A 12,551-nucleotide genomic window follows, 5' to 3' on the forward strand; every position below is an offset into this window, starting at 1 on the left:
TATCAAAGATGAAAAATAATTTTCATAATGACAGGGACTAAAAATGCACCCTTAAACAAAACAGCTTGATGCTTCTCACCCCCTAGTAGAGAAAACTTGATTATCAACCATATCCCAGTAGAAGGACAGGCTTTCTTAACTTTTCTTCTTCCCTCAGCACCCAGTAAGAAATTTAATATCATAACCCTGTGTACACAAAATTTAGAATTCTGAAACATTTTGCAAAACAATACTTAATGCTACAAATGTGTGTGATGTGCTATGTCATTTTTAATGGTCACCAAGAGTGATTTGATATTGTGACCTGCTAATGAGTCAGTTTTTAAAACCTTGCATGACAGGATAATAATGCAATGGTCTACTTACCCACCAGATTTCTTTGAAATCTGTCAATATATGTATGATAGACAGTACTTTTCAAAAAAAACAACACTTTCCTTGTAGCGGTAGGGTATTTCATACCCTTGTGTGAATCTTCTATGCTGGCAAATGTGGCAATACACCTCAATGTTAGAAGGCTTGTGTAATCCAGAGCTACTAATTAGTGAGCTGTCCTGTCAGGTAATGTTGCATTTATTTAGCTATACTTCCTTTCAGCCTAGAAAAGTGCAAAGTTTTGGCCAGGCATGGTGGCTTACACCTGTAATCCTAGCACTTTGAGAGGCCAAGGCAGGCAGATCACTTGAGGTCAGGGGTTCAAAACCAGCCTGGCCAACATGGCAAAAACCTGTTTCTACTAAAAATACAAAGAAATTAGCTGAGTGTGGTGGTGGGCACCTGTAATTCCAGCTACTCGGGAGGCTGAGGCAGGAGAATTGCTTGAACTTGGGATGCGGAGGTTGTAGCGAGCGAAGGTCATGCCAACTGCAGTCCAGCCTGGGCGACAGAGCAAGACTCCATCTCAGAACAACAGAACGGAAAGTGCAAAGTGCTTTATGCTAAACATTGGCATGTAAAGTAGAGTCCTGTAATAAAAAGACATGTGTTTTAGCATGTTGTGGTTTGACATCTTAGCAGTCACTCATCTAACATTTCCACTGTGCTGGGCACTAAATTGAAACAGCCTACTAACTGCTGGAAAATACAGAACAGCAGAGCTGAGGTCCTGTAGTGAGGTTAATAACACGAGAGTGTTGGAAGAGAAAGGAGAGCTTTAATAGTTGCATGTTTTTAAGGCCCACTCTGGCCACAATGGGATGAAGCGTGGTTGGGGGAGGAGACAAGGCTAGAGCCAGGGAGGACAGTAGGTAATTAAGGTCAGTGTGAGTATTTGTTGAGTTGGGGGTGGTGGCAGGCGCCTGTAGTCCCAGCTACTCGGGAGGCTGAGGCAGGAGAATCACCTGAACCCAGGAGACAGAGGTTGCAGTGAGCCCAGATTACACCATTGTACTCCAGCCTAGGCAATAAGCGAGACTCCATCTCAGAAAAAAAGAAAGGTATCTATTGCTAGCTGGTGTTGTGATACAGATGCCAAAACAAAAAACCACAGTATTTGTTGAGTATTGGTCTCGGGTACTCTTGGAGATCTCAGATAGAATGGTGAACAAGGCAGACTTGTTCTCTAAGCGAGAATCAGTGTCATATCTGAGAGTCAGAAATGTCTTGAAGGAAATACAGGAAGGCAATGTGCTCGTCACACAATGCTCTGAACCTGCTGTTATTTAGAGAAGCAGTATGATGTTCTTGTCTCAAGTGATAGTGGGCTTTTTTGCTCTAGCGTTTTAACTATTCTCACTCTTTCTATTATCTATGTTTTCTAAGAGGATGAATTTCTAACTTCACTGGTCTCCTTATACTGGTCTCCTACACTGTGTGGGTTGTGTAAAATTCTCTCAAATTCCACTTGGGGCTGGCCTTTCTACTCTATTTAAAGACATTTAGTGGCTGGGCCCAGTGGCTCACGCCTGTAATCCCAGCACTTTGGGAGGCCGAGGTGGGCAGATCACTTGAGGTCAGGAGTTCGAGACCAGCTTGGCCAACATGATGAAACTCCCATCTCTACTGGAAATACAAAACTTAGCCGGGCACGGTGGTGTGCACCTGTAGTCCCAGCCACTCGGGAGACTGAGGCAAGAGAATTGCTTGAACCCAGGAGGTGGAGGTTGTGGTGAGCCAAGATTAGGCTACTGCACTCCAGCCTGGGCAACAAAGTGAGACTCTGCCTCTAAATAAATACATTTAGCTACCGCTCAAGTGTTGGATTCATTCAAATGAAGGATTCTATAACATCTTTTCCCCTCTGACGTAAAAATGTTTCTTGAAAGACATGTCCTTATCATTCAAGACTAAGCTCTCCCCTTCAGAATAATTAGAAACGCATTTTAGGTTTTCTTTCATTCTTAAGCACAAGACTATGTTGTCTTTAGATATTTGAGATTAGTGAGCTAATCTGCCCTAAAGAGGAATTTCACAGGAAATTATTATATTGTCTTGAAAGCTTTCAAGGGTGGCTCAGGAAATATGGGGCTGAGGGCCTCTGTTCTTCCTAGCGTGTGCCCTTAGGACTAGGCTTAGTGGCAGTTATGGAGTAGGTTGCACGGGGTTTGTATGGTAGCTTCATGACCATCAGGGGCCTAGACTCCTTTCTGCTCCATGGTCTTAACATACTACCTCAAATTTACTCTTGTGTAATCCTAGCTGTGTTCCAGACAGGAAGGAGGAGGAGGTGGGTGGGGAAAGAGCAAACTTCTCCGTTGAGATAGCCCCTCTAGGAGCCTCTCCTGGAAACCCCACCTGGCAACTTATTTGCTGCGTATGGCTGCAGGCCTGTGTGGGAACGTGGTCTCAGTTGGACACATTACCGTCTTTTCAGATGCTAATTGTGTGCTCTTGGGCAAGTGAAAGAAACTTCCCACACTTTTGCTTCTTCATCTGTAAAATAGAATGATAATAGTTCCTACATCATAGTTTTGATGAGACCTAAATGAGATACTGACCTATGGTGAACATTGAATAAACTAGTAGTTTTATTAAGTCAATGAAACATAAATGACATTTGCAGACGACGGTCAGCTAAGGCGGAGCAGAAAAGGGAGAAATAGTAACTGGCACTCAGAGGTGAGATGTGTCTGAAGGGATGGAGGGCTCTTCAGTAGGTGCCAAGATGGCAAAATAGTACAGCACACTTTTTTCCTCCTCTGCCCTTCCTCAGCTGCCCAGAGGATAAGTGATAGAAACTTCCTACACTTTTGCTTCCTCATCGGCAAAGTAGAATGATAGTAGTTCCTACATCATAGTTTTGTTGAGATCTAAATGAGATACACTGTGTGGGTTGTGCAAACTCTCTCAAATTTCACTTGGGGCTGGCCTTTTTATTCTATTTAAAGACATTTAGTGGCTGGGCATGGTGGCTCACGCCTGTAATCCCAGCACTTTGGGAGGCCGAGGCGGGCGGATCACTTGAAGTCAGGAGCTCGCGACCAGCCTGGCCAACATGGTGAAATCCCAACTAACCTAATATAACACGGTGCCAGAGCTCCCTTGTAGAATTAATGACCATAGCCATCAACAGCAGAAGTGGGGTGGTGGCACTCAGGATTCAAGGCTGAGGTGAATTTCAAATGACACAGTGCTGTCAGGGGCTGAGTCTGTCTGGGACAGAGCTTTCCTGAGATGCAGTTACCCTGCTGTGCACGGGGTGCTGAGATCCTGGGGTATATGTAATATCGGTCAGGAATGGTTACTGTTTACTTTTTTGGGGGAATAACAGAAATGGGAAGAATCAGACTCATAGAGCTGCATTCAGAATATAATCAATATGGCACTGGTTTGGAAAAATTCAGTACAAGTTCATTTTTTTAGCATACATTTATTATTTGCTTACCATGTTCCAGTAGCTGTTCCAGGCAATTGAGAAAACATGTATAAACTCATGTACTTTGAGGTAGGGACTATTATGAGTTCCATTTTATAAGTGGGGAAACTGAGGGATGAAGAAATCAAGTCACTTGCTAGAGAACACGTAGTTAAGTAAGTAGCAGAACCAGGAGGCTGGTTTCTTTTGTTTTTGTTTGAGATGGTTGTGCCCCATTGCGCAGGCTGAAGTGCAGTGGCGTGGTCTCGGCTATCTGCAGCCTCAAACTTCTGGGCTCAAGAGATCCTCCTGAGTAGATGAGACTACAGGCGTGTACCACCATACCTGGCTAATTTTTTTTGTAGTTTTTGTAGAGATGGGGTTTCACCATGTTTCCCAGGCTGGTCTCGAACTCCTGGGCTCAGTCAATCCACCTGTATTGGCCTCCCAAAGTGCTGGGATTACAGGCCTGAGCCACCGTGCCCGGCATCAGGAGGCTGGTTTAGAGCCTCTGCATTTAACCACTGTGCTACTGAGGCCTCCTTTAGTTCTCTTTGGTGGAGAAATGCTGCTCAACCCTGCTTTTAGGAGCAGCTTAAGTGGTGCTGCCCCAGGTATTCATAAAATTGTGTGCAGAGAAGTATTTGCACACAGATCCAGGGCAGGAAGGGGGCTGTTTCTGGCTGGTAGAAAAGGGAGATTTCTCCCTAACCCACTTGGATAAAGATTCATGAGGAATTTTCAAAGGTAGGGTGGGCGCTCTTAAAACCAATGGAACAGCTGGAGAAGGAAATGACAAATTTCTCTCTGGCTTTTTTCTTCCACAAATAGGATATGTTTTTATTAAATGAATGCATGTTAAATGAACCACATTGAGGCTGGATTCCAGCCAGCTCATACCCAGTTTCCAGCATAATAAAGGAGTCATTTCTCTCCTTTGTGTTTTTCAGGGTCAAAAAAAATATTTATGGGCACATAAGAAGGTGTGTAGAACCCATGTCTCAGGCTAGCAATTGGCAATGAAACATTGTTGGACCCGAGGCTGGCTGTGGAGTGCTCCTTCTGCGTGTGTAGAATGAACAGGTTGGATGTCTGTGGTTGTCGCTGATTCCTAAGCCTGAATTCACAGCCTACCATGAGTGTGCTTTAGGCCTGCATGGCCTGCAGATTTGTTTTCTATTTTCTTCCTGGTCCAGAGGGCTAGCTCTTATGAATCCATTTTCCTATATTGGTATTTTTAACTTCCAAATTATTGTTTACCATTTTACTTGTGGCAAGTGAAATCCAGGTTTTTTTTTTTGAGGGTATAAAAAAAATCAGTAAGTATTTGGCCTTCTCTGCAGCCTCCCAAGGGCAGCCCCTCCACACTCACTGCCACCAACTTTGAGCTCCAGGTTGAAGAGGAAATGCTGCTTGTGGCAGAAATGCCCTTTTCCTGTTTTTGCCCTGGCACAGATTCTTTGACATTCATTGGTTAACTTCACTAGTTTCTCCCACGAGAAGGGGAGAGACCTGTTGTGAGATGCTCTGCCTCATCCTTCCCAGGGAATCCAGAGATAGCCTGGAGCCCAGGCCCTACTTCCACAGGAGGCCTCGAAACCCGGCACCTGCCCTGACTGGGCCCTCAGTGTGCCAGGCACCTCCTGGCTCTGATCAACTGGGCTCAGGGAGGAGGGACATGGAGAATTTGTCTCATGGGAAATTTCTCAGCTTTCTCTTCTGCTTTCACACACAGGATACTTCATTTAGGGAATGGAAAGCCACCCTTGCTTTCTGTTCTCTAAAAGTATCTTGGTTTTAAAATTTACAACAGACTTCTGGAGGGCTGGTTACATGGATGTGTGTTTGCTTTATGATGTTATCGAACTGTACATTTACAACTTAGCAATTTTCAGTACGTATATTTTACCTCAACAACAAGATGACTTTGTGATTTGTCATGAAAGAAGCATCGTCACATCTGTTACCAAGAAAGAGCAAAAGGAAGAAGGGTGATGCAGGGTGAAGCTAATCTGTTTTGATTGATGTGAAAATGGCAGGCTCAGGGTGAAGGTGGGGACTGATTAAATAATTTTACTTTTAGGTCTTTTCCTAAAGAAACAAAGATATGTGCAACAGGTAATAGTTAAATAAATGATGACACGATCAAAATGGGATGCTGTTTAAAGAGGATGCTACAAATGTTTATTCATTAAAGCCACTTATAACAGCACAGTATAATCCCATTTTAAAAAGAAAGACATATTTTACATGTATGTGTAGAAAGTAATCAGGAAGAATGTACACCATATTAACAGGTGAAGAAGTTATGAGTGGTTCGTATTTCCTTATCTACTTGAGTTTTTTTCCCTTTAATGGTGGCAGGCATTGCTTGTATAATACGGTAAGCAAGGAAATGTGTGTTTGGGACAGCAGTTTGGGCTCTCAGCCTCCTTAAGAGAGTCAGGTCTGCCTCATCCGCGCATCTGCTCGTTGAGCAGAGGCCAGGGCTGTGTGAGCAGCTCTCCAACAATTGTCTTTACAAAGTGTAAAAAGTCATCAGTGATCCCAACAGCATGTTTGAATCTGGTATCTCAAATTCAGAGATTCAAGAGGGCCTTCGTTTAACCTCACTGATGCTCAAACTCTATGTGTAAAGCAGTGGCCTCTCCTCTTTCATGGGCCCTTCTGCAAGGCAAGGGCTGGGAGAGCAATTCTGCCTCCACATAGGGGTTTCACAGAGATTTTCTTTAGCGACAGAGGGATTCATTTTCCAGGGTGAAGATCAGCCTTCACTTTATTTTAGATCTATACAATTTTAGGCTTTATTATATATATTTAAAAAGTTTTATATTGTTCAACTACATTATAGAACTCTGCCAAAGGCAGTTCTCTTCCTTAATTCATTACCTCCTCGAGGCTCTGGGCACAGTATCCCAGGTTATCCAGAAGTACTTGTTTCCTTGCAGTTGGAGACTCAAGCACTTCACCCTGAGACGGGGGCCTCCGAAAGAAAGCCCTGAATGCTGTGAAGGAAAGAGTCCTGAGCTGGGAAACAAGGTCCCTCCAGCTCCCGCTCCAACCCTGACTTGCTGTGTGCTTCTGATCAAGCTGTCGCTGGGCGTTAGCCTCCTCCTTTGTAAAATGGGCGGAGAGGAGGTTGAGATGGCTGGGTGCCTCCCGCTCTGTCGGCATGATTCTGAGAACAAGGCTCTGCGGGCGGCTCTGGCCTGCCCCTTTCCACCCGCAACCCCAATGTGCGCCCAAAAGTATTTTGACCCTTGTGGTGTATTGTAGATTTTACCTAGTTTTGTTTCCCGTCAAACACATAAAGAAAAAGTATTCTTTCTCACCCCACCCCCACTAAAATAATAATCATGAGAATGAATACATAGGGAGGAAGACTGGACAAAATGAAAGGGAAGGACTTGCTCTCTCAAAAGGAAAGATCTCAGTTTGAAGTAATGTAGTGGCTGTCGCACAGCGTTAGACGCATCTTTCCGAAAGGCTGGGCTTGCCTCCCGATTTGACCGCAGGCCTGAAAGAGAGGAAAGCCACCATCGTCGTAGCAAGAACCCCATCAGTGCAACATCCATCCATGTCCAGCCTCCCAAACCCCCAGCCTCTGAAAGATCTGAGAACCTGCCCCTGGGGCGCCAGCATGGGACTGGGGGAACAACCTCAGCAGAGCACCTCTGCTCAGTGCCTTACTTGCACCATCTCCTGTAATCCTCACAGCAGCCTTGGGGTGGGCACTGAGCTGAGAAGTTAAACTTGCCTAAGCTCACACATCTAGGAGGTGGCTGAGCCAGGATCTATAGGGAGTTAGTCTAGCTTCCTGGAGCCCTTGTCAAGGTCTCCACAGAGGTGCGAGAGTGAGACTGATAACCAAAGTCATTAGCTGACCTGAGTCTCAGCCCCGGAGGATCACAGGGATAGAGGAGGATGTCAGCAAATCACCACCATCAGCCAAATGATGTTACGCTAAAAATGTGTGTTAATTCAGCACCAGGCTAGCACCTCCTAAATATGCTAATTCATCATGAGTGTCATGTCTGCACTCTCAGCCCTCTAAAACCTCTCTGTTGAAGCTGAGCTGCCCGCCGTCATCACTGAGTATATTAATTCAGGTGGTGAAATTCCCCAGATGTGTTTAATCTGTATAGCTTTGTATTTTAAGGCAGAATTTTATTCTCAGTTATTCATCTCAAAATGAGAGTTTTCAGAAAAGATAGAGAAAAGGGATGATTCTGCTGCAAAAGTTCCCAAGTGCACCCTGAATAATAAAAATGCTAAAAAACTAACTTTCTCCTTTTTTGTGTGTGTGATGGAATCGTGCTCTGTTACCCAGGCTGGAGTGCCATGGCCCGATCTCAGCTCACTGAATCTGCCTCCCGGGTTCAGGTGATTCTCCTGCCTCAACATCCTGAGTAGCTGGGATTACAGGCACGCGCCACAACACCCAACTGTTTCAAAGAGTCTTTATTTCCGTGGTATATCACCTATAACATATGCATTGGAAATTCATTGCATTTCCGTTGTTAAAGATAACAGTGTGTGAAGTCCTGAAGTTGGATTCCCTCAGAAAAATGTAAAGGCGTATAAAATGCAAAAATAAAATGTAAAAGGTATAAAATGTAAACTATTTCATCTACTGGAAAGAACTGGTGTACATAGTCGGTTATCCTTAACACTTCAGCCTGCAACCACGGGAAGGTGTCTGAGCCTTGGCTGGAAGTGGCGGCTCCACTTCTTGCCGGCAGTATGGCTTTGGACAAATCATTAAGTGTTCTGAGTCTCAGTTTCCTTATCTGTAAAATGGAGGTGATCGTAACTACTTTAAAGGTTGTTATAAAACTTTAAAAAAAATCTATAAAGCAAGTAACGTGTATGGTAACTTTCATCAAATGGCTATTATTATTGATAATCTGAGTTTAATCGTGCCTTTGCCACTTTGGGTAGGTTTCCTAATCCTTGAGCCGATGAGCTGTGAGATGGGACAAGGTTGCTGTGAGGATTAAGAGAGATGGAGAGTATCACCCTTATCACAGTGCCTGGCGACAGCAGGCACTTGTTAGATGCTACCACAGGGATGCCTCAGCCAACGGGTGAAGAGAGGAGGTTTTTAACAGAAAATGTGTTTTTTGTTTTTGTTTTTAAATCATTTCAGAGTGATCGTGGGCTGAAACTGGATGGGGCAGTCACTTGAACTGCCAGATAGTGAATTGTCCCTGCATCTGGTTCCCCTTTTTTCTACTCCAGTCCTTGGCAGAAAACCAAGGCCCTACATGATACAGAGAAATTAGGAATCAAAGCCATTCGTTTTTTTGTTTTGTTTTGTTTTTTAAGTGCCAGGCCAAATAAGATGGAGATTTACTGGAGTCACACTGCTCTCGGCACCAGCCTAACCCGGGCCTCCTTTTTCTCAAGGATGCAGGCCAGATGCCAGCCTCAGCTTTTCTTTGCTCTGGAACGAGCTGACTCCCTGCCCCAGGACTCCACGGCCATGACCTCCCTTTAGGAAAAGTTCCCACTATTTGCTGCTGCGGAAATCAGGACCCCATCCCAGGGCTGCCCAAGGTGAAGCTGGGAGTTCAAAAGAGACTCACCGGGGACATTTGCAAACACGTCTTCGGTTCCCTGGACAAGGAGAAAGAAGGGAAAAAGTGAGTACCCCTATCCACCAGTAGTCCCCAAAGACGGGGTATTTTGTTTGTTTTGTTTTGTTTTTTGGTTTTACAAAAAAATCATTTCAGAATGATCATGGGCTGAAATTGGATGGGGCAGATAGCGAATTGCCCCTACGAATTCTCCTTCCTTTCCCCTATTTCTTTGAGGATTATAACTCTTGAGACCCAGGTAAGGGTTTCTCATCCATCCTTCGTCTCAAGCATCAATTTAAAGAAAAAAATGCAACTATAGACGTGAGTGAACGCGAGGAGCCTGTGGACCTGATCCGGCACCTCCCCTGCATGGGACCCAAAGCGGGGTGGGCGGCTCGCGGGAAGGGAACCAAGGGTGAACTGGTCGTGGTTTTGACCTAACCCTTATGGGCGCTTGACCCAGGGCCACAGCGGCCCCCTCCCGGCGGGCGTTTGTCCTGTGTCCCTACCTGTGCGCGAGCTGCGGGCTTCGCTGACGGAACACACCCGTTGCGCCCCTCTGGGAACAGGGGTTTATCTTACCAAAACCTCTCCAAGAGCGCGAGAAGGAGCAGGAAGGGCTCTCTCGCGTCTTATCTCCAGGAAAGAAGTGCCTGTACCTGTGGGGCAGCTCGGGAGTCCCAGAAATCTCAACCCACCGCCTGCAAGGTCTGCCTGTCGCTAGCAGCGCCGAGGGCGGGAGCTGGGCGGACTCATCCTCGCCGCGATTCTTCGGGACTTACTGTGATTGCAGTGAACGGTGATGACCAGTGACAGGAGAAGGACCCCGCAGGTCCCGGCCAAGGGCACCCAGATGTAGATATCACAGGCGAAGTCCAGCCCCCTAGTGTCCACTGACGACACCAAAGACAACAACATTTAGGAGCGGGCCGGGATCCCCCGACCCGGCCCACCGTCCCGGACACGTCTCTTGGCCTCAGGTCTCGGTTTCCCACCACTTGGACAGCCCTCGGCTCTACCTACAGTATCAGGGCTGCCCCTGGCATGGGCTCTCCCCGCGGTCCGTGCCGCCCCCGCCCCGGGACCCCGCACGTCTCACCTGCTCCCCCCGCCGCTGGCCGGCAAGCCTGTGGACGCAAGGACAGGGGCTGCGACGCGGTGGTGGGCTCTGGTGTGGGTGGTCGCGGCGCTGGCGTCGTGGTGGGCTTCGCTGCAGGAGCAACAGAGCGTGGTCCGGGGCCAGGCTGGGGTTATGGACCGGCCCCTACCCAGCCTGGCCCCGGGCGCCTTTCCCCATGGGGGACCCTCCCCCGGGTTTTCCTGGGAGAAGGGATGGCAGACGAGACGGGATGAAGACCCGGGGATGCTCGCCAACCCCTGTGCTCGGCCCTGGCTCAGCCCTGAGCACGCGGCGCCTGGGGCTAGAGCGCAGGAGCCCGCTTCCTGGCACCCGGCCTCTCTCCTGGGCTGAACCAGCAACCCTGGAGCGCGGGTTGATTGCTGTCCGCATTTTACCCACGAGCAAACAGAGGCGCAGAGAATTTAAGTTGTTTGCCCAGAACCACGCAAGCATCCGAACTCAAGCCCAGATCAGCCGGACTTAAAAAGCCATCTCCAGTCCCCAGTCAGCCGCAGGTTAACCTCAGTTTGCCCGTCTGTGAAATGGGAACAGTATCTAAGTCGTTTCCAGGTGCTCTAGGAGGTTTGAAAGCAGGGCCTCCGTGAGGAAAACAAAGTGAGGGGAACCCCAAGCCCCACGCGGGGAGGCGCCGCACCCCGCGCCCGGACCTGGCAGGAAGACCGGCACGAAGCTGCTGAAGTACATGATGGAGTTGCTCAGGGCCGAGCAGAAATAGTAGCCCTGGTTATCCTCGCGGAAGTTGCGCAGGGTGAGAATGAAGCTGTCCCCCATCTTCTTGCCGGAGTAGCGCTGGGTGTCCAGCCCATCGGCCACCTTGGGCTTGGTTTGGGAGATGTATAGGAGAAAGGTGGGGCTGGCGGCAGCGCCGCGCCGCTGGAAGAGCCACGAGCAGCCCGAGGCAGGGTTGGACAGCAGCACCTCGCACTTCAGCTCCACCGTGTCGCCCAAGTTCCAGGTCCGATCCCGTGGCGACACCCGGAACGGGCTCGGCCTGGCAGCGTCTGCAGGCAGCAGGCAGCGAGGTTGAGTCCCGCGCCCCCCGACCGCCCCACCCTCTGCCTTCCCGGGGGTCACAAACTCACGGAGCAGCAGGGCCAGCGGCAGGAGCAAGGCGGTCACGGGCGAGGCCATGACGCGCTCCCCAGGACGCGGCGCGGCTCGGCTCGAAGCTCGGGCGCGAGGGGAGGCGCGCGGGAGCCGGTGGGGCGCAGACCGGGGGAGTGGGGGGATGTTGCGCCCTTCGACCTGCCCGGAGACTGATTTCGCATTTGGAGGATGTGATGTCACCTGAAGCCCCCGCCGAGGACAGTCACCCTCCTTTTCGCGGTTGTCGCCTTCCAGCCGGGTGAGGACACGGGGCGTGAGTGGGGCCGTCGAGGCAGTCTGGCGGGGCAGCTGGGGACAGCTGAAAACTGCGGGTTTGGGGATGAGGAAAAGGATTTGGAAATAGTCCTTGGAAATGGCTGTCTTGTGAGATTGACAGAGTGGGTGAAGAGAGACCAAAGATTTCAAGAAGTGAGGGCGAGAGCAGGCAGGAAAGGAGGGGAGTGTCCCTTTCCTTTGCCTTCACTAAAGGCGTCTCTTGAACTTTGGGGCTTTTTATCGGCAAAATGGGCACTGAGGACTGAAAAGGAAGAAGAGCTAGCGACCTGCCCGCTTCTCGGGAACTCGGGCAGAGCAGCCGCGGTGTTCACCGAGGAAGGGCTCTGTCCCTTCCCCCAGGAGATTTCCATGAGGGCTGCAGCAGACGAAGCCTTGGGTGGCGCTGCTGACCTCACCCTTCCGGGCTTTCACCTAGCGGCTAAACTAACCACACAGCCTCATTTCTTCTTGGGGCCGTTGCAAGAGCCTCCACACCACTCTCTCTCCTGACTTGTCTTCCAGCCAAGTTGTTATAAAAATTATTATTCTCCCTGTAATTCCAGCACTTTGAGAGGCCGAGGCGGACGGATCACCTGAGGTCGGGAGTTCGAGACCAGCCTAACCAACATGGAGAAACCCCGCCTCTATTAAAAATACAAAATTATCCGGGCAT

General features: G+C 48.6%; 1 protein-coding gene across 2 annotated transcripts; it reads right to left on the minus strand.

Moving 5' to 3' along the window:
* Window positions 1–5,949: 5,949 nt before the first annotated feature.
* On the minus strand, window positions 5,950–12,246 carry CD8A (CD8 subunit alpha). Of its 2 annotated transcripts, none has more exons than XM_012472956.3 (6): window positions 11,599–12,246; window positions 11,164–11,517; window positions 10,475–10,585; window positions 10,158–10,268; window positions 9,382–9,412; window positions 5,950–7,310 (listed from the first exon to the last, which is right to left on the minus strand). In XM_012472956.3, the coding sequence occupies exons 1-6, from the start codon at window positions 11,645–11,647 to the stop codon at window positions 7,259–7,261; spliced, it is 708 nt and encodes a 235-aa protein (XP_012328379.3). In that variant the 5' UTR covers window positions 11,648–12,246; the 3' UTR covers window positions 5,950–7,258. The 2 variants fall into 2 exon arrangements, with proteins under 2 accessions (XP_012328379.3, XP_064234037.1); XM_064377967.1 differs by lacking the exon at window positions 5,950–7,310 and adding an exon at window positions 7,317–8,583 and having other exon boundaries at window positions 11,599–11,662.
* Window positions 12,247–12,551: the final 305 nt, after the last annotated feature.

Source organism: Aotus nancymaae, unplaced genomic scaffold (assembly GCF_030222135.1).
Source record: "Aotus nancymaae isolate 86718 unplaced genomic scaffold, 86718_ANA_hifiasm-v0.15.2.pri h1tg000017l, whole genome shotgun sequence".
NCBI classification, from domain to species: Eukaryota; Metazoa; Chordata; class Mammalia; order Primates; family Aotidae; genus Aotus; species Aotus nancymaae.